The sequence below is a fragment of the Ailuropoda melanoleuca genome, chromosome 16 (assembly GCF_002007445.2).
Source record: "Ailuropoda melanoleuca isolate Jingjing chromosome 16, ASM200744v2, whole genome shotgun sequence".
NCBI classification, from domain to species: Eukaryota; Metazoa; Chordata; class Mammalia; order Carnivora; family Ursidae; genus Ailuropoda; species Ailuropoda melanoleuca.
In genome coordinates this window covers 27842693-27863359 of record NC_048233.1, presented here as the reverse complement: position 1 = coordinate 27863359, position 20667 = coordinate 27842693, and the positions used below count along the sequence as shown (strand labels likewise).

At 37.8% G+C, this 20667-nt stretch overlaps 1 protein-coding gene across 3 annotated transcripts in view; it reads left to right on the top strand.

The window, feature by feature from the left end:
* The window catches only part of DENND5B (DENN domain containing 5B), a 188113-nt gene that overhangs the window by 71873 nt on the left and 95573 nt on the right, over positions 1-20667 (top strand). For 2 of the 3 annotated variants that reach the window (XR_004621419.1, XM_034646078.1), the window contains exons 2-4: positions 4673-4738; positions 7838-7947; positions 18155-18821. Coding sequence is in view for 2 of the 3 variants with exons in the window: in XM_034646078.1 (XP_034501969.1) it covers positions 4673-4738; positions 7838-7947; positions 18155-18821 (843 nt within the window). In the remaining variant the exon portion in view is untranslated. The remainder of the gene's footprint in view (positions 1-4672; positions 4739-7837; positions 7948-18154; positions 18822-20667) is intronic. The other variant, XM_034646079.1, reaches the window with a different exon arrangement.

Below are 20667 nucleotides of genomic sequence, written 5' to 3'. Positions count from 1 at the left end.
TCACCATTCAGTCAGGTGCTCAGACTAGAAACTGTGGTATCATGATATCCTTCTTGACTACCCCTTTCTCTCACATCTAATTTGTTAGCAAATATCTCTTATGTCTTCAAAATGTATTTAGGATCTTACCGCTTCTCACTACCCTAACACTGTTTCCCTGGTCCATACCACTATCATCTCTTGCCTAGATGATCGCAGAAGCTTCCTAACTGTTGTCTCTCTTTCCTCTCTTACCCTCTACAGTCTGTTCTCACAGCTACCAGGGTGAGCTTGTTCAAGCCAAGTTTAAAACACCTGTTTAAAACCCTTCAGGTACTTCCCATGAAGAAAGAGCTTACCATGACTTACAAGGCCCCGTCTTGTGTGGCCCTAGTGACCTCTCTGACTTCATTTTCTACCACCTCAGTCAAATACATTGTACTGGCCTCCTTGCCATGACAAGCTCACGGATACCTCAGGGATTCTGCACTTGCTCTTTTCCCCTGCCCGAATACTCTTTCCTGAGATGACCTCCTATGGAGAATGGAGAGCATACTCTGGAGTGTAAGTTTGAATTTTAGAGTTGTCTGACCTTGGGCAAGTTATTTAACTTTTTTGTGCCTCAGTTCCTACATCTGTAAAATGATAAAATAGGAACTACTTTATAGAGTAATTATGATGATGAAATGATTTAATATATGTAGAACACTTAGAATAACACCTGCTCTGTAGTAAGCACTAGGTGGTAACTGTGATGATGATTATTACTTCGTCAGGTCTCACCTTAAATGTCACCTCCTCAGAGATTATTTAAATAGTGGTAGAATCATTACAATGAATAATGAATATGTAGCCTCCTGGGGGATCTTTTTTGAAGAGGACAGCTCACTGTGATGTAGAGACAACCCATATGTAGGATATTTTTTTCTGTGAATGTCACAGGAAGTGCACCTTTATTTATTTTTTTGTTTTGTTTTGTTTTTAGCTAACGTGTGGGGTCCCTCCACCCCTGCTTCTCTTTCCCTAGTCAGTCTCTCTTATAGGATCCACTGCTGTCCAGTATTCCCTCTACAACTCTAGCTCATGTCAATTCAGTCAGGGGTCTTTGGAGACAGACAGTTGGGGACCTGTAGTGATAGACATAGGGAGGAGAAAAACTATCTCACCACCACATCCTCCCTTCTTCTTTTCCTCAGCATGGATTTCATAGGCAGCATCTGTAGTTCTTCATTTCCTCCTCTCACCTCTATCAAAATACTGGGAAAAATTTATTGATTCTAAATATTCTGTCCACCATTTATTGCCCCTGTACATGCGTGTGTGTGTGTGTGTTTAAACTTTCCCTTTAGAGCAAAAAGGAACAAAATTTAAAAAGGCATAGGACAAAAGAGATTACCTTTTAACTTCCTGTCTGTTTTCATTGTTCCTATCAGCAAGCTTTGTTTAAAACATCTAGATTTCTGTGGTATCCTTCGGGGGACAGGAAGATAGGGAAGTATTGTGAGCCTTGCCCTTGTTTTGTGGAGAAAATACCTGGGCAGACAGAAGCTACAATGGAAATGGGTAATGAGGGAGGGAACTCACTGAGGCCCTAGAAGCAGATAGGTTTAGAGAAAGGGGGTCATGGGACCACTCAGGCTGAGAAATAGCTCCAAGGTTCACACATCTCACAAATCCTTCTCCACTTGCAATCCCATACACAGGCTATAGAAATTCTCACCAGTGGCTTGGAGCTGGGGGTACCTACTCTCAGTGCCAACTGAGAGGAAGCATGAAGCCACCAAAAAGCCAGATCTTATGCTCCCAGCCACAGTGAGAAGAGGTGTGTTCTTGGTATTCTAACGTCCTCTACAAACATAGTAGCAGATTCTTTGTATTATGACATATTTCATATGCTTTATGGGAGTTAAATTTTTGGAGCTCAGCCCTTCTAGAACTACCCATTTACACTCTAGTATATTGGGTAAAAATATCTGTCACGTTTCTTTTTTTAGTCATACCTTATCTTTTTAAATATACGTGCTATGAAGTGGGCTTTGAAATCCAAATTTGGTCTAATGGTGATTCACATGATAGCTTTGCATGAAGCAGGTGCACTTATTTCACTAAGAATTCTCTGAAATATTTAGACCATGGTTTATTGGACTTTGGTAATCTGGAGGGAAGGATAGAATAATTGAATATCTAAATCCTAAAAAGATTTTTGCTTATATATAATTCTCTGTGTAAGTTGACCTGGAATAGCTTTCATAGTTTTTCCTTTTTTGTTTTTTCTTTGGTAAAACCAGAAACAGGAGTTATATGAAGTAGGTGAACTATTGGTAAATATGCCTGGTGATACCATAAATGCACCCAAGAGTTTCTACCTTAATCAGGGCAGAGTACGATGACAGCTAGGCAGAATTGTTAGACCAGTTAATGGATTAGTTTCCCTACTCATATCTCATTTTTGTGAGAGTGATATTCATTGTCAGTTGTAAAGTCCAAATGGGGAGATTTTTGTGTCATGGCCTAATACTTCATTACTCTGCCACTTCTGTACTGCAACGAGTAGTTCGTTATTCCTGCAAACTAGAAAGGCAAAAAAATACCTATAGTATATATTGAATGAGTGAGGTCTGCTTCTAGAATTCTTCCTTGCTAGTCCCATTCATAACAATTGTTTGCCTCCCAGAAGTGTGCAGTATCCTGGAAGGGAGTATACTGACTTGTGTGCCCACTGGGGCACCCTCAGCCACCGACCTTGCACACTGCCTGGGTGTATGGAAGCTATTCTAAGGTCTGTTTTGGGCCATCAGTCCCTCATGATAAATGTCAGTATACCATCTGGATGTCTGGAAAGATCCAAATAACCTGCTTGGTGATTTCAGGGTGTCTTTGGCCTTTTATCATGGATCAGTTAGTTCCTTTATTCCTTCAGTCCAGGAGTTCCGTAGGCTTCCTTCCCCAGCTCTTTGTTTTTGTTGTTGTTTTGTGAAGGGAGAGTGTATAAAGTTTCTGCAAACCTTGATTGGAGAACTCTCACTATATCTGTGGGCAAATAGTCCCCAGAGTAAAAGTTTAGCCTTTGTCCTGAGATCATTCAGACCTTTGAGGTATAGATAGGAAGATTCCCTGGCGATTAGGACCCTACATTATCTTTATTTAACTCTTTAAAGAGAAGACTGGATGTCTAAAAGTTGTAGACATCTGGGTAACCTATTCAGAAGTTTTTATACTCTTCAAAGCTGCAAAGGTATAGAGGTCTAGTGTGAATTTCCTAATAGCCTGTGTCCTTACTGTAGTAAACTTTCCTCCAAGAGTTGACACTTCCTAGTTAACAGCACATAAAGGGATAGTTGACTAAATGGAATCTCAGTACAGAGCATACTTCAGCTCCTGTTTGCATAGAATGATTTCTGAAAGGTAGGTTACTTATAAGATTGGATATAATATGATTTTGTCCTTATCTTACCTATTGGAAAGCTTTTTATTTTTGATTTTTTTTAAAGATTTTATTTATTTATTTGACAGAGAGACAGCCAGCCAGTAAGAGAGGGAACACAAGCAGGGGGAGTGGGAGGGGAAGAAGCAGGCTCCCAGTGGAGGAGCCTGACATGGGACTCGATCCCAGAACGCCAGGATCATGCCCTGAGCCGAAGGCAGACGTTTAACGACTGAGCCACCCAGGGCGCCCCTGGAAAGCTTTTTAAAACAGACTTGATTTTTAGAGGAGTTTCGGATTTTAGAAAAATTGAAAAGATAATACAGAGTTCCCATATACCCCACATCTCCTCTCCCATTCACACAAACACAGTTTTTCCTGTCATTAACGTCTTACAGCAGTATATTTGTTACAGTTAACGAATCAGTTGATACATAATTGTTAACTAAAGTCTATATATACTCTGTTCAGATTTCTTTAGTGTTTACTTCAAGTCCTTTTTCTCTTGGGGGAGCTCATCCGTAGCATATTCAGTAATCATGTCTCCTTAAGCTCCTCTCGGCTGTGACTGTTTCTCAGACTTCCCTTGTTTCTGATGTCCTCGATAGTTCGGCAGGTGTTCATCAGGTACATTGTAGGTTACTGCTCGTGGGATTTGTAGGATGTTTTTCTCTGGATTAAACTAGAGCTATGGGTTCCTATGGTAAGACTGTGCTTAGCTTTGTTAAGAAATTGCCAAGCTGTCTTCCAAAGTAGCTATACCAGTTTGCCTTCCCACCAGCAGTGAATGAGCGTTACTGTCACTTCATGTACTTGTCAGCATTTGGTGTAGTCAGTTTTTTGGACGTCAGCCATTCTGATTAGGTGTGCAGAAGTTGGGATGTAATTTTTAAAGTTGGTCATTTTGTCTTGCTGTCATATTTTATTTTATCTGACTGGAAACATTAGCTCTCTCCTGGTATTTCTCTTCAAATCAGCATTGAGAAGACTGTATGTGCTTTTTTCCCATATGAATAACTGTTACAAATGTTTAAATAGTATTTCACCTCTTACATTAAAATACAATTACCTATTCTCTGTGCTTTCTTATTACTAATTGTTTATAAGCTACATACATTGGTGTTAAGCTACATTCCATTGACGTTAATGTCTCATGTTTATTGCTTTTGTTTAATTTGTTATTCTCATTTTCCATTCTTCAAAGTCATTTTGCTTTTGTGTTTGTGTTTCTTTGTTTATAAAGTTTTTTGTTTCTGTTACATTATGTAGTTTTGTACCAATGGCTAGAAGCAGATCGTCATGGCAAGAGCCAAGATGCTGCAAATACGACTTCAGGTAAAAATAAAAATAAGTAAAAATAAAAACTGAGGTGTTAGAAATCATTATTTTAATTCACCCCAAGCCCATCATAATTGGGGTTTTTTTTTCAGTTTTGCTTGGGCAAAAATAGGTATTATTTTGTATTTCTGTTCTCTCATCCGCATCTTAATTTTTGTAAAGACCTCATTTGCTTCAAGCCTTGAAAAAATTATTCACTAATTTAATCTTAAGCTCTCTTGGCAGATATATCCTTTTTTCTTAGAAGGAAAGGCTGAATTGCAGCTTAAATTTAGTAGCAAGTTACTTGGCAGTATTACTTGGAATTAAGTTTATATGTACTTGTAGTGGGGGATATTAATATTTGCACAAATTTATAATTCTTGTTAATTTCAGGATAGTGTTTGAAAGGTGGATTTTAAGTTAAGGATGTTTATGTATCATTTCAATTGCCTGGGAACCCAAATTCTTAGACTGATTCAGTTCACCTGCTAAGTCCTAGCAGTAAATTCTAAGTTAGAAGTTCATTCGTAACATGGGTTCAAAATGAGAAGACTAGGTTGTCCCCCCACCTCCTATCTCCAAAAGGCATCTTCAAGATTCTCTTCTTTGGCTGGTGATAGTAGTGATAACTGCATCTACTCATGTCTAATTCCTTAACAGTGTTGTCAGAATTTCTACTTAGATGGTTCTTCCCTTAATTTACCTCAAAATGGTATTTGCCAAGACAGCTATGTATATAGCAATGATCTTTCCTATTGCCCCCCTTTTTTGGCAGTCTAGTAGGTGGTGGTGGTGGTGGTGGTGGCGGCAGTGGTGGTGGTTCTGTTTATCTTTTCTAAGATTTGTGTTTCTGTTTCGTGAGTGTTTTTGTGAAATTTTTTCTCTCCGAAAAAGGTGTTTTTTCTTTCCCTGTCTTCTGGGTGATTCCATTGTGCTTCAAGAGGGTGTGGTGTTCCTTAGTTAACAGAACAATTATATTGAAAATGGCACTGTCATGGCTTTTCTGATTTATCTTGTCCCATTAATAACTTAATATATATGAATGAAGATAATGTTACTATTTTAACCAGACTCAGGCAGGAATTCATTAAAGGTAAGTGTTGCAAGGAGTTATATCTCGCACTATGTGCTATTTCTTCTGCCCGCCCCCCGCCGTGTTTCACATTTCGTTTATACCTGTGATAAAAATAAACATTTCTGATATATGTTGGTGAGTGAAGGAGAGGCATTCTTGGTTGCTGTATATTATCTGAGGATATCCCGTTTCTGTGTCAATAGCAGAGTCAGCAGCATAGACCTTTAGAACCAAAAGGGAAGTTTTTTTGTGTGTTTTTTGTGACTTAAAGTGAAGTGAAAAGTAGTCTTTTTCTTTTTTTTAAGATTTTATTTATTCATTTGAGAGAGTGTGAGCGCAAGAGAGATCACAGAGGGAGAGGGAGAAGCAGACTAGCTGCTGAGCAGAGAGCCCGATGCGGGCCTCTATCCCAGGACCCTGAGATCGTGACTCGAGCTGAAGGCAGACGCTTAACCAGCTGAGCCACCCAGGTGCCCCTAGTCTTTTTTTTTTTTTTTTAATGAAGAAGTGAGTAACCTAAAAATTCTTAGTGTTTGCATGAGAATCCAGTATCAGCTTAAAGAATGTCATTTGCCCTTCCTGAAATCAGGCATTATGAACCCTCTTTTCTTCAGGCACACTGACTCATGGACAGTTCCACATTTTTCCATTGACTTTGTCAGCACACTCTAGAGGCATGTTGCAAAAACTCATGAACTGTCCTCAGGGATGCTTTTGACAGTTTTTCTTCTAAAAGTGAAAGCTCTCTCTCTCTCTTAGAAGATAGAAATATGGAGTAGAAAGATAGAGATGAAACATTTGCCGAGATACATAAGAGGAATCCGAAGGAAAATCATTAGCTAGCCAAGGGCTTAAATTAGAAACAGTAGGTTAGTTGCTGCAGCAAATCTCTTTAAACTCTGTGCCTTTATTCAGAAAAGCTTCTATGTATTTTATTTTGCAATTTCCAACAAGATTTTAGAGTGTAGCTTTTCCCTCCTTTTGTGATCTGTTAAGTTTTGCACTAAAAGGTGTTTTAGTGTCCATCTTTCCATATTTTTATCAAAAATGGAAACAGAGTCTAACTAGATGCCCAATTATGATTTGTAAATTACTTGGTATTTTTACTTGTACAATTACTGGTAAGTAGCATTTATCTTTTGATATAACAGTTTATGTTCTGCACTTATTAAAACTTAAATAGAAAAAACACAAGAGACGGAATGATATTCCAAGGTCTTCTAATTCTTCAGTCTCAACTTTTTGACATTGAGAATTTAAGAGCCATCCACATTAACATATTTTATGGAACTAAGGCATTTGGAGGAAACAGGTCTCATGGGAATTAATTTGGTCAAGGAGATAAAGAACTGAGCTGACAGCTATAATTGAGGTTTTTTATATGTAATAATCAAAGTATAGCCTGCCTTTATCTTTCCAGAATTTTGACAGGTGATGAATTTGGCTTAGAATAGCTTGTTTCTTTTCATAGGTTTAGTGTGTTTAATATGTTCTGTCTACTAAACTAGACAACTCAGTAATGACATTTCTAATTCTGTTAATTGTATTACTTGTAAAAGTCTGGATGCAGTCACATTTGTCAGATTTCTGTGGAAGCTCAAGCAAAATTGCCTCCTTCGAGCATGGCAGCATTGTGTCTGTCCGTGTACAAAATCTCAGGATCAGAAGTATGATTCAGGATGCTCCATTCAGGATGGTTCGTTAATAAGTTAGATGTTTCCAAGTAGATTTTTTATCACCACATAGTGAAATGAGAACAATAATTAGGTTACAGCAAACATTATTTGAGTAGATATTGATTTTAAGTATAGTTGTCTGGCCAAGATATTGAAATTCAGATTCTGAAGTTTTAAATGTAGGTCTTTTATTAAGTTTCCTTTCAGTTGTCCATTGAGAATTTTACAACTCAGACTGTTAGAGGTAGAAATTGAACCGGATTTCAACATTATCAGTCAATATATCTACAAAATAAAAATAAAACTACTACATGCTTTTGAAAAAATTCTAGATATTAACTAATTATTAATTATTTGTTATAGGTGAAAATTTTGACCAGAGTCCTTTGAGAAGAACATTCAAATCCAAAGTGCTGGCCCACTATCCTGAGAATATAGAATGGAACCCTTTTGATCAAGATGCAGTGAACATGGTATGTAGTTGGGTTTTTTTTATCTTTAATCTTCTTTTTATTTTGTTAAGATGACAATGTCTACGTTATTTAATTTAATGTTTTAAATAAACAATTCTGTAAGATAGATAATATTGTCCTCTTTATAGATGTGGAAAATGAAGCTCAGAGAAGTTATTTTCCTACAGTCCCCAGGGCAGAAAAATATATATAACAGACCCTCAAAGCCCATTTCCTTTTTTTTCTTAGGTTTTTATTTAAATTCCAGTTAGTTTACATACAATGTAATATTAGTTTCAAGCATACGATATAGTGATTCAGTGCTTACATCACCCAGTGCTCATCACAAGTACACTCCTAATCCCCATCATCTATTTCCCCCATCCCCCTACCCACCTCTCCTCTGGTAACCATGAGTTGGCTCTCTGTAGTTAAGAGTCTGTTTCTTGGTTTGTCTCTCTCTTTTTTTCTCCTATGCTCATTTATTTTGTTTCTAAAATTCCACATATGAATGAAATCGTACGGAATTTGTCTTTCTCTGAATGACTTATTTCACTTAGCATTCTACTCTCTAACTCCATCCATGTTGTTGCAAATGGCAAGATCTCATTACTCATCCTTGAGTAATATTGCATTGTGTGTATATACCACCTCTTTATCCATTCATCAGTTGATGAACACTTGGGCTGTTTCCATAATTTGACTGTTATAGATAATGCTGCTAGGAACATCCAGGTCCATATGTTCCTCAAAGCCCATTTTCTTTTCCTACTATTAAGCTGTGTTGTGGTTTTATATTAATTAATACATAGATGCTTTGATAAACAGTAATATTTCTTTGCCTGGAGAGGAACCTGATAGAGGAACATGATTACAGTTTTCATATTTCAAGGAATGCTGTATGATATGGGCCTGTAATTTATCATATTCAGAAAGTAAAGAGGAAAAGGAACTTCAATTCATCAGTTAGACATTATTAAGAATTTGTTTATAAGGAATTTGAATTAATGCAGTGAACTACCAGTGATGGTTATAAGTCCCTTTAGAGATTCTTCCAAATAGTTGTAGTTTTCAGATTATTTAGGGAGGGTCCCAATTAGAAGCCTGGGTAATATTTTGGAATAACATGAATGGAATTCTTTGATTATAAAGTGAGCCCCAAAGTGAGCAAATCAGAGATCAGGCATAATAGGCACAGAAATAATTAACAGTGGACTGAGACACTAATAGGTGTAGTTCTTTTTGAGTTATTTTATTTTTTTAATTTTTTAAAAAGATTTTATTTATTTTTTGACAGAGATAGAGACAGCCAGAGAGAGAGGGAACACAAGCAGGGGGAGTGGGAGAGGAAGAAGCAGGCTCATAGCAGAGGAGCCTGATGTGAGGCTCGATCCCATAACGCCAGGATCACGCCCTGAGCCGAAGGCAGACGCTTAACCACTGTGCCACTCAGGCGCCCCTTGAATTATTTTAAAGGTAGAGCCAAAAGATCCCCTTATGATATGATACTGTAAGGGAAGGAAATTAATATACAGTAGATAGCTGCTAGATATCTCATGTATGTTACTTTCATATACATGCTTACATGGGCCCAGTGAGAGTTCTTATTCATATTTTACAGAGATTACTAAACCACAGTTATCCGGGGAGTCTCAGAGAATAAATCCAGATCATTTTTACTCTCTAGCTCACTTTTTCCCCATCTACATGCTGCCTCCCCCAAAGAAAAATGATGTGACTTAGTTTTGACTTCCTCCGAAATGACATGGGTCACATTGGATCTTTTGTGGTATTTCTGTATCACAGTGAATTCATTCCAGTCTGAGCTTGCTACAAAGAAGGAATAGCTTGGTACTTTTTCTGAGTACAAATGCCCAAGGCACTTGGCACTTTGACTTTGATTCTTCATAGAACACAGTGTAGTTATTTCTCTAATCAGAGATGCCATTTTGCTGGAAGTTAATACTGTGGAGCCTAGCCTCATCTTTGGTGAAGACAGAACCATAGATATTAAGTAGAATGCTTTTGTTATATTTATGACACTTGGAGAAACACAGGCAAGCTTCTGACCAAAATAGTCAACAAACAGCAATGACAAAAAATAATTTATCAGCTGCTGTGCCAGCAAATTAATAGAAAAGTATTAAAAGAGTGTCTAAATGAAGCAATGGAAACCTAGATAAGAATGTAAATAGATTACAACACTTGACTTCTTAAATTAGTAAGATACTTCAAAGTATAAATTCATCTGTGAGAAACTAGAATGGTTTTTACTACAGTATGAATCCATAGTCATTTGGAACAAAATGCCACTCTTGGTGTTTTCTTTCTGTAATCATTTAAATGCATTAATAGTGAGACAACCATGATAGCTTTAGCCTTGGTCTGTAAAGCATTCATCTTTAAAGCAGTGATCATCTTCCTTAATCTGTCTTTGATATTTTCTTTCCCTTTGCCTCTGGGACTATTTTATGTAAGCAACCGAAGTCTCCTATGAAGAATAAACACATAGGCTTACGTTTTGATGGTTAAGCACCACATAGCATTTTGGTTATTGCTGCAAATCTAAAAGGATTTGCTGGCTTTCCTTGAAAATCTCTGAAAAGCATCCCATTAAACTAGTCTTCATTTGGGTCATGGATTTACTGCCCTTAATTTCCTCTTATTTATTAGTAAGTATATTTGTATAATGCTATAATTTATTCCCACCTAGAGGTCTAAAGCTTTTTCTTGCCTTTAGCAAAATCCCACTCCAATGAGTCGTCACCTTTTATAATATCAGTCACTTCTTTAACAAGCAACAGTGGTGCTTTGAAGAAGGGTCATTAATTTCATGCAGGGATTAAATACTCCAAAGCAGTGAACTTTGTTAAATAAAAAAAATTCCATGAGTGCCGTGCAAATGTAATAGAAAATAAATATAAATGACAGGTGAAATTGTTTCTGAATTAATTGCTTTTTATGTCTCTTTTGGTTACTGATTGAGAGACTTTCATGATAAAAAAAGGGGAGGGGGAAGTATCATAAAACAAAACAACAGAACAGTCATATACTCAGAACTAACACATTTCAACATTGACAGATTTGCTTCAGATTGGTACTTTTTCTCTTACATGAGGTGAAGCATTGCAAATGGAGCTGAAGTCCCCCTGCCTTCCCTTACCCCCATTTCAGATCTCTTTGAGGTTCTGCATATTGGCATCCATGACTACTTACATAATGTTCTGGTCGGTAGATCTTATCCTTAAGAATGTAGTGAACCTAGGGATTGTCAGGAGGAAAATATGATCAATACCTTTTTAAACAACTTAAATATAAAGATTCTGTTTTGTATATCTACTAAATGAAACATCTGATATATGATATTTCAGGTAACTAAAAGAGTCATAACTGTTATAAAGCTTTTTATAATCTTTATAAAGCTCTAAGTTTAAAATTTATTATTTACTTTGATCACAGAAGGGTAGGGTGGAATGATGAGCAAAGAGTAAAGGGTAAAGGGTTGACTGAAAAAAACCTATTCAGATGCCTCTTGTAAGATTCAAAGGAAAAAGAGCTGTATATACTTCTTACAGACTCAGCAAGTACTTGAATTTGAGATGGATAACCCTTAGTTAGATTAATAGGTTTGACATTAGAATGAAAATAAGCCCTCATTTTCATCCAAGTTTAAGTTCATGTCTCACAATAAAACCATAGGAATGGGGCTCTAATCCAGCCATTACCAGGGGAGCCCATCTGTTTTCTTAACTTTGCAGCTAGATTATTTCATGGGTATCTCAAATTTAACATGTCCAATACTGATTTCACCATCTTCCCACTAGCCTTGGTCAGTGAATGGTACAGCCATCCACCTCGTTGCCTAAGCCAAAAATCTGGCATTATCCTTGAAAGTTCTCACTTTCTTACCCTCTCCCATGTGCAGTCAGTTATCTATCTACTTCTCTCTGTTTCTACACACCCAGCTTAGTCCAAACCTCAAACTCTCTTACCTGGACTTCTGTTCCTGGCCTTCCCGTTCTTCCTTTCCATTCCTCTGCTGCCACTTCTCTTGGGAAGGCCCTTCCACTTCTCCTTCCCCTGGTGAATTCTTACCCTTCAGGTTTCGTTTTAAACATAATTTTTTCAGAGAAGCCATCCCTGACCACCCTTCCACTATTCAGTCAGGTCTCTTAGGACCTGGTTCTCTTAGGACCTTTTAGCACCTTGTACCTTTTGTAGCACCTGTCACAGCTGCAGTTAAATAATTGATTATGTAGCTAGTTACCAGCTCTATTCTCTCCTGCTGTATCCCTAGTTTTACACACAGTAAAGGCTGAAGTCATTGAATAAATGAAGGAATGTTTGCTTACTTACAGTACTTCCCTTCCGTGTCTTTGTCTATTCAGGTGTTACCTCCCCTGCAAAATCGTCCTAAGCAGGAAGAGTTAGTGCTCTCTCTTGTCTATTTCTGTAATGTCTTGAACATACTCCATAGCAGCACTGATCACATTATTTTATAACCATTGGTTTGTGTGTTTGTCTTTTTTACCAGACTGTGAACTCCCTGAAGAGATTATTTTCATATTTGTCTTTTGAATTACCAAGGTCTAATGTAATATATGACATAAATAAATATTTATTAAAGGAAAAGGGGGGGAGAGACAGAATGAAGGTAGGAGAAAGAAAGGGCAAACAGACCAACTCTGAATAATTTATCTTTTATTGGTATAATAAGAGAGGGCATGGAAGTCAGAGAACTAAAAGATGGAAAAAGGAATTGTTAAAATTCTAGTCAAACCACCTGAAATAATCCAGAGAGATAATAAGGACATGTAGTCGCTCAAACCAGGAAGGGTATATAGCACCGTGAGCCCACCCTGGCTAAAGTAATCTGACTACCAGTGGCAATCTGGTAAACAACAACCCTAAATGTTTAGTTGTTTATTGTGGGAGAGTGGGTTGGAGAGGGGATATTATTAGTAAAAGGCAATATTAGGGATAACAAGAGATTGTTGAATGCCCTAGTGAGCAAATCTTGATTTATGTCTCAGATTTTCTGAAAAATAAGCCCGACAATTCATACAAGAATCCTCACTCTTAAAATTAAAAGGCAGCAGCATTTTCCAAGTCATGGTTCCCAGATTAGTAATATAATTCTTACTTTTTTTGATTCATAGGAAGAGAATTTAAGAATTCTTACATCTGTTATCCGTAGCATAGAAAGTCATTCTTTACTTTGAGCACAACTTTTGGCAAGCTTTCCCTGTAAATGTTTGAATGCATGCTCAAGAAAGCTATAAAACCTTAAGGGAATATTTGGCAGCTGTTCAAAAACAGTTGGAGCTGTAATTTTGTGGCTTATGATGTCAGGAAAGCCTATCAATTAAATTAAATCTTTATTTTGACTTTGGAGGTCACTGAGTTTCTGTATTGCCTACTACATGTAAAAAGAGAACTATAGACTTAAGAGAGGAGCTAAATCTGATCCTGTACCCCTAGCTATTGTTTTTGTTTGTTTTCGTGTTTGTTTATTCATTCATTCAACAAATACATATATGGCGTGCACTATCCCATATACGTTTGAACATAGCCTGGAGCAACAGGGATTCAAGTCTTCCTACCTACAGTCTTTATTGACAATAGTGGATGTGTCAGATAAGTTTTTATTCATAAATCAGCAGAGGATCTCCTCTTATTATAATGAAAGCAGTTTTAATGTGAAGACATAACTATGAAAAGGTTCTGCCATGGCCTTTCCTTACACAGCTATTCCCAGGATTAGGAATAAACAAATTTTCCTGTAACAAATTCAGCTATTTGTATTTTTTACCTAACTCTGTGTCTTATTCTACCCAAATATACATAGTAATTTCTTTTCAACATATATAAAAATAATTATGTAAAGCTACCTTAGTTATTTCTAGTTCTCATATTCAGTGGTACGAAATGTAAAGACATTTTCACTGACCTAATAATACTAAGCTTTCTGGTTTTTGCTTTGTATATTTGTTATCAGTCGCCATTTATGGCCCCAAATAGTATATTGTTCTGTGTGTGGTACTCTTACATGTTTACAGTCGTAGAAATATAGCACCAGTCCTTGAGTCATTTACAATCTAGAGATCCAAACAAAATAGACTAGTAATGTGTGAGTTTACAATGTACATATGTATACAGCAGTCCAAGACTCGAATTACTTTCCCACTCACTGAAGACTTTCTAGAGGAAAAGTGACATTTTAACGGCATTTATAGGATGAAAACTGTATTTTTTCTGGAATGATAAAGGAAGGTTCTTTAGGATAGTATTTATGTGGAAACTTAAAGAAAGTAAGGGAGTGTTTCCATTATCTATTGCTATATAACAAACCACCCCAGTACTATTTAAGTGGCTTAAAACATGGGTTGTGGGTTAGCAGTTTTTTTTTCATAAAGGGCCCAGTAGTAAATAGTTGAGGCATTGTAGGCCATACGGTTTCTGTCAGTTACTCATCTCTGCTGTTGTGGTGCAGAAGTAGACACAGACAGTGCTTGAGTGGGTGAGCACTGCTGTGTTCCAATAAAATTTTATTTGCAAAAATAGGTGGCAGATTGGATTTGAACTAAGGGCTATAGTTGGTTGACTCTTGATTTAAAAAACTAAACTATTACTTTGCTTACAAATCGGCAATTTGGGTAGGGTTTAGCAGGGTAACCCCTCTGCTCTACTGGGAGTCAGAGTGGTTCGAAGGCTAAAGACTGGAGTCATCTGAAGCCTCACTCACTCACAGGTATATCTATAGGGCTAGGAACATCGCTGAGGAATCCTCTATCTTTGCAGTCTCTCCATGTGGTTCTAGTATGGCAGCTTCAGGTTAGTCAGATTTCTTATATGTTGGCTCAGAGCTCCCAGTGTGTGTGACCAAAGAGAGAGATGGAAATTATATTGCTTTTTTAGCCTGAAAAGTCACTCATTTGTCACTTGTTACCTCCATTATATTTTACTTGACTAGGCCAGAGTGGGCAAACTGGCCCTTAGGTCAAATCCAGCTGGCTACCTATTTAGATAGTTTCATTGGAACAAAGTCATGCCCATTCCTTTATGTGTTGTCAGTGGCTGCTTTTACACTACAGTGGTAGTGCTGAGTAGTTGTGACAAAGATTTTAAGGCCTGCAGAGCCTAAAATAGTTATTATCTGGCTTTTTACAGAACAAGTTTTCAAGTCCTGGGTGTAGGCGCTCTCAGCAAGTCCCGCCCCCCGCCCCCCGCCCCGGACTTGATGAGAGAGTGGCAAGGTTCTAGAACACCATTAGAACTAGAAATACTGTTGGAGTCATTTTTAGAAAATACAGTCTGCCACAGGGAATGAACCTTGTGGAACCTTAGGGGAAGATAGTTCCAACCAGAAGGAACAGCAGCTTTTGGTAAGTGCCTGCTAGGTGTTTTCACGGAAGAACAGTGTGGCCAGTGTTGGTGGAGCAGAGTAGGTGAGCTAAAGAGTAGGAGATGAAGGCAGAGATGAGTTCATGTAGGGCCTTACAGGGGCCTTATATTGTAAAGATTTCAGCTTTTAGTGAGATGAGAGGCCATTGGAGGTTCTGAGAAGAGTGACAAGAGGTAACATTTTTTAAGGATCACTGTGCTACTCTTTGCGGACTAGATTATGGGGTCAAGGGCAAAGACAGGGAGACTGTTGAGCAGAATATTAAATAGTTATCTAGGCAAGAGAAGAAAATGGCTTAAATTAGAAATGTAAGAGTAAGGATAGTAGTAATTTGTTTCTGAATATATTTCTGAAGGTAGAGCTGATGATCTTTGTTGATGGATTGGATAATAGAGTGAGAGAGAAAGAGAGAAGTCAGAGATGACTCCAAAGCCCTGAGGCATTCTTGCTGTCTCCTTGGAACCCCTTCGAAAAACATGGCCCTTCAAGTGCGGGAAGATTGACATGCTAAGAGGCACATCTAATTGTCCCCTTCCTGCTAAACACCCTTCAGAGACTTCCCATCATCCTCTTCAGACTTCTAACATGAGTCACCAAACCTCTTCACAACCTAGCCTCCAATTATTTCTCTTGTGTTCTCTCTAACCTCCCCCCATCTTTTTTTAAATTCAATTAATTAACATATAATGTATTATTGGTTTCAGAGATACAGGTATGTGATTCATCAGTCTTATATAATACCCAGTGCTCATTGCATCACGTGCCCTCCTTAATGTCCATCACCCACTTACCTCATCCCTCCACCACTCCCCCAAGCAACCCTCAGTATGTATCCTGTGATTAAGAATCTCTTATGGTTTGTCTCCCTCTCTGATTTCATCTTGTTTTATTTTTTCCTCTCTTCCCCTGTGTTCCTCTGTTTTGTTTCTTAAATTCCACATATCAGTGAGATCATATGATAACTTTCTCTGATTGACTTATTTCATTTAGCGTAATACCCTGTAGTTCCATCCACATCATTGCAAATGGCAAGATTTTGTTTTTTATGGCTGCATAATATTCCTCTGTGTGTGTGTGTGTGTGTGTGTGTGTGTGTGTGTGTGTGTGTGTGTGTCTTTCTCTCTCTCTATATATATATACACACCAAATCTTCTTTATCCATTCATCTGTCAGTGGGCGTTTAGGCTCTTTTCATAGTTGGACTATTGTGGACATTGCTGCTATAAACATTGGGGTGCAGGTACCCCTTCAGATCACTACATACTTGGATCTTTGGAGTAAATACCAAGTAGTGCAGTTGCTGGGTCGTTGGGTAGCTCTATTTTCAACTTTTTGAGGGACCTCCATACTGTTTTCCAGAGTGGCTGCACCAGCTTGCATCCCCACCAACAGTGTAGGACAGCCTCCCCCCATCTTGCATTCTGTTCCCCACCTACAAGAAACATGTGTTACTTCCTCAGACCCTCATGTTCTGTCTTGTGGGCTTTTGCACATGTGCTCTCTCTGTCTTCTCTTCATCTTACTAACACTTATACTCATCTTCAGGTTTCCACTTAGACTTCCTTTATTTTTTTCTGGTAGCTCCTTTTCTAACTTACGTCCTTCTGCTATATTTTTTCCATGGCAGTCTGTATTTACCCTATCATAGCACTTCCCATACTTTATTTGCAGTTTATGATTGTCAGTTTATGATCTGCTGTCCTTACTGGACTGGAACATATCTGCCTGTCTTTCTAACTTACATCACCATCATAGGGCCTGGCTCATAAAAACACTTAATAAGTGTTTGTTGACAGTTTGAATGAAGCACATGTAACTTTCAAGCTGAATTGCATTTTCTTAATAACGTGGGGAGAACAACTAAGTTTCACATCGGTTTGATTGTTAAGTCTGAAAAAGAAAAATGTAATAACTGTGGTAAAGTTATTTCTATGCAGAAAGCATACTGCAGTACAAAAATAGAAATACATAAAAATTAATAATAATCATTATGTTAGGATAGTTAAATTACAAGGTTTTTTTCCTTAGTCTATTTCAAATTTTCTGTAATTCGTTTTATTTTATTTGAAATGTTTTAAAGAATGAATTCAAATTGCATTTTAAGAATCTTAAGGATAGCGTCTTTAACTCCTCAGGTAATTTTGTTCCCGAGTTTGACTCAATCCTGGGTAGTTACCAAGACCTAAAACATAATATCTACTGGAGCGAATCTAAAATATCTTTGTTTCTACTCCTTTGCTTCAGCAAATCAAAAAATCATTCCATTTTTAAAGTTTCTGTTTCTAAGATCAAGTATAATATTGTTCGAAATAGTGAAAATGATATTATTGTTTTTATTCTTTTTTTAATATATCAGATGAGCCTTCACCTACTTCCCTATTCCTCTGAAATACTACCATCATTGCTCCAAAAATGGTACTTAAATATTTGTAAAGCGTCTTTGAATACTTAGCCTTCAAGTATTGATTAGCAAATGTAGATAAAGAAAGAGGCTCAGAGAAGTCACATGCATGCTGAAGGTCACAGGCTTGGAAAAGAGGTTTACTGGGAACAAGTCAAAGATCTTCCATTCTTAGTCAAACCTCCTGCATGTAATATAATATACAGTAAAGATGTTTTTCTTTGTATATATGTTTCTTTTAAAAATAATTTTATCTGTGTGTGAAAGAGGAACTTATAATTTATTTCTAACTTAAGGCTGCTGCTAATAATATTAAGTATGGATAAAGCCTGTGTCCTTTTGAGTCCTGTTGTGTTAAAAACAACAAACATTTGTTCTGGTTTGTGTACTGCATTCTGATACTTTTCCCCCTTCCTCCACAGTTGTGCATGCCTAAAGGGCTGTCTTTCAGAACCCAGACTGACAATAAAGACCCTCAGTTCCACTCATTTATAATTACCCGGGAAGATGGCTCTCGTACCTATGGCTTTGTTCTCACTTTTTATGAAGAAGTGACAAGTAAGCAGATCTGCACAGCCATGCAGACACTTTACCAGATGCACAACGCCGAGCACTACAGCAGCGTGTACGCCTCATCGTCCTGCAGCATGGACTCGCTGGCGAGCAGTATCGACGAGGGAGATACAACTTCCCTCCTGAAACTCCAGCGATACAACTCCTATGACATCAGCAGAGACACGCTGTATGTTTCAAAAAGTATATGTTTGATCACACCGCTGCCTTTCATGCAGGCCTGCAAGAAGTTCCTTATCCAGCTTTACAAGGCAGTGACCTCCCAGCAGCCGCCGCCCTTGCCGCTTGAGAGCTACATCCATAACATTCTCTACGAGGTGCCCCTTCCACCTCCAGGGCGATCCCTGAAATTTTATGGTGTTTATGAACCCGTCATCTGCCAGAGACCTGGCCCCAGTGAACTCCCCCTCTCCGATTACCCTCTTCGAGAGGCCTTTGAGCTTCTAGGGTTGGAGAATCTGGTGCAGGTATTCACCTGTGTTCTTTTAGAGATGCAGATCCTTCTCTATTCACAAGGTAGGTCACCCCTGGATTTTAAGTCTCCCCAAAAAGTGCTTGTGAATCCCAACTACTGCATTTTCATGGGGCATGCTATTAGAACCAAACAATTAATGGTCAGAAGTCTTCTGTTTTGTGTAAAAGGAGCAGTTGTTTTAGGTGGGACCAGAGGCTAAGACTTTATTACTTCTCTTTGAGGCATCAGTGGCTGTGGAGAAAAACAGGAAAGTGAACAAAAGCCTTAATCTGGCTGACTTGAGTGTATTTATTTTTTAATGGAAATAGGCCCTTTTTTCCAGATAGTACATGATCATCATAAAAGAAACCATTTCTTTTCATAACAGAAGTGAGAATGATGTTAGTACCAAGAGCATGTAGCCGTCTTATTTTTTTGCAGATGAGGAAAGGTTCACATCCAAACTCAGCTGACGTTGGAAAGGCATAAATGAAATTGTTGACTCTGAAGCTTCCTAAGGCAATCAATTTTGGATCTTTGCCTGTGGCAGATTTCACTAGATGTGACTCTCCTGGGTCTAACAGTTCTAAGAGTTATATGGAGCATTTTTGTTTTATTTTGCTTTTATTCCCAAAAGGAAGTTACCTTTGTGATTTTTTTCATTCAAAGTTCTCCCAGCATATACTTAAGAAACTTAACAAATTTGAGTTTTATTTTATAAGTGCATTTATGAGGCTAATGTTGAGCCTGAACGAGAGTACTGGTTCCAATCTGAACATGATTTTGCAGAGGAAGTAGAGATGTTCAGTCTTAATGGATAGCCGAGTGGAAGGAAAGTAAAAAATGGTTTTTGCACATCGATGGGTCCTTTGAAAAATGTGGCACAAATATTTGGGTTAGCTTTTTGCTAACTTGTATTTAGGCTAGCAGAATTGTAGTGCGGTCTCCTGACTGCTGCCGTCAAGCTTATTTTACCACTTTCTTTTTTTTCTTTTCTATTTTAAATTATAAGTGAGGCTGAGCCAAGTAGGCTATATTTGTACTTCCCCATCTTGTGTGTATGTTGACACTATTTGTGTGTTGACAGCCCTTCACGAGGTTGTATTTCTTCAGTTTATCCTATATAATGTTCTTTGATAATGTGTTCTGATGTCTCAGTTTTTGTTGTCAAGAAGTTTTCTAATGACCAATCGAAATTCTTTCCTTTCCTCTTGCTCCCACTTTCTTAGGGCTTATCATTACCTGCAGATCCCTTGTTTGTATCTAAAACTGTAGCTAAGTAATTCTCTCTTCCTTTCTATTTCTTCCTTTCTTGCTTTTTCCCTTGAAGCCAGGGTAGGGGTTAGAGAGTTGCTGGAAGGGGTTAGAGAGTTGCTGGAAGGGGACAGGGCTTGGAACTAGATACCCTTGGGTGTATTAACTCAGTCATAGATTTGCAAGGGATCTTCGAGGTCAGTTAGTTCAGTTTTAGTTCTACCTAGAGAAGCAGTTTGGACCAGAAAGAATATTGGTTTTTGAAGTCATCGCAATCCTCGGTTCAAATCTCTGCTCTGTCACGTACTAACTGTAACCACAGACAAGCTACATAATTTTCCTGCGTGTCAGTTAATTCATCTCTATGGAGATAACAGGGTTTTTTCCTTCTCTCTCACTGATTTATTGTGAAGGTTAACTAAGAAAACCTGTACAGGATACTTGGGGCATAATTGGCACTAAATGATAGCCTATATTATTGTAATTATTATTAGTTTTATTAGTCCTATACAGTCCTTTATAAATTATGTATATTTTTAAGTTGCATGGGTCCAACATATTACTGCATTTAAAGTATAGCTTTGTTAAATTAAATAGTCAAGGCATCTGTTTCAGGGTTGAGGGCCTAATAAGTGTTCTCTTATACGGAATGTT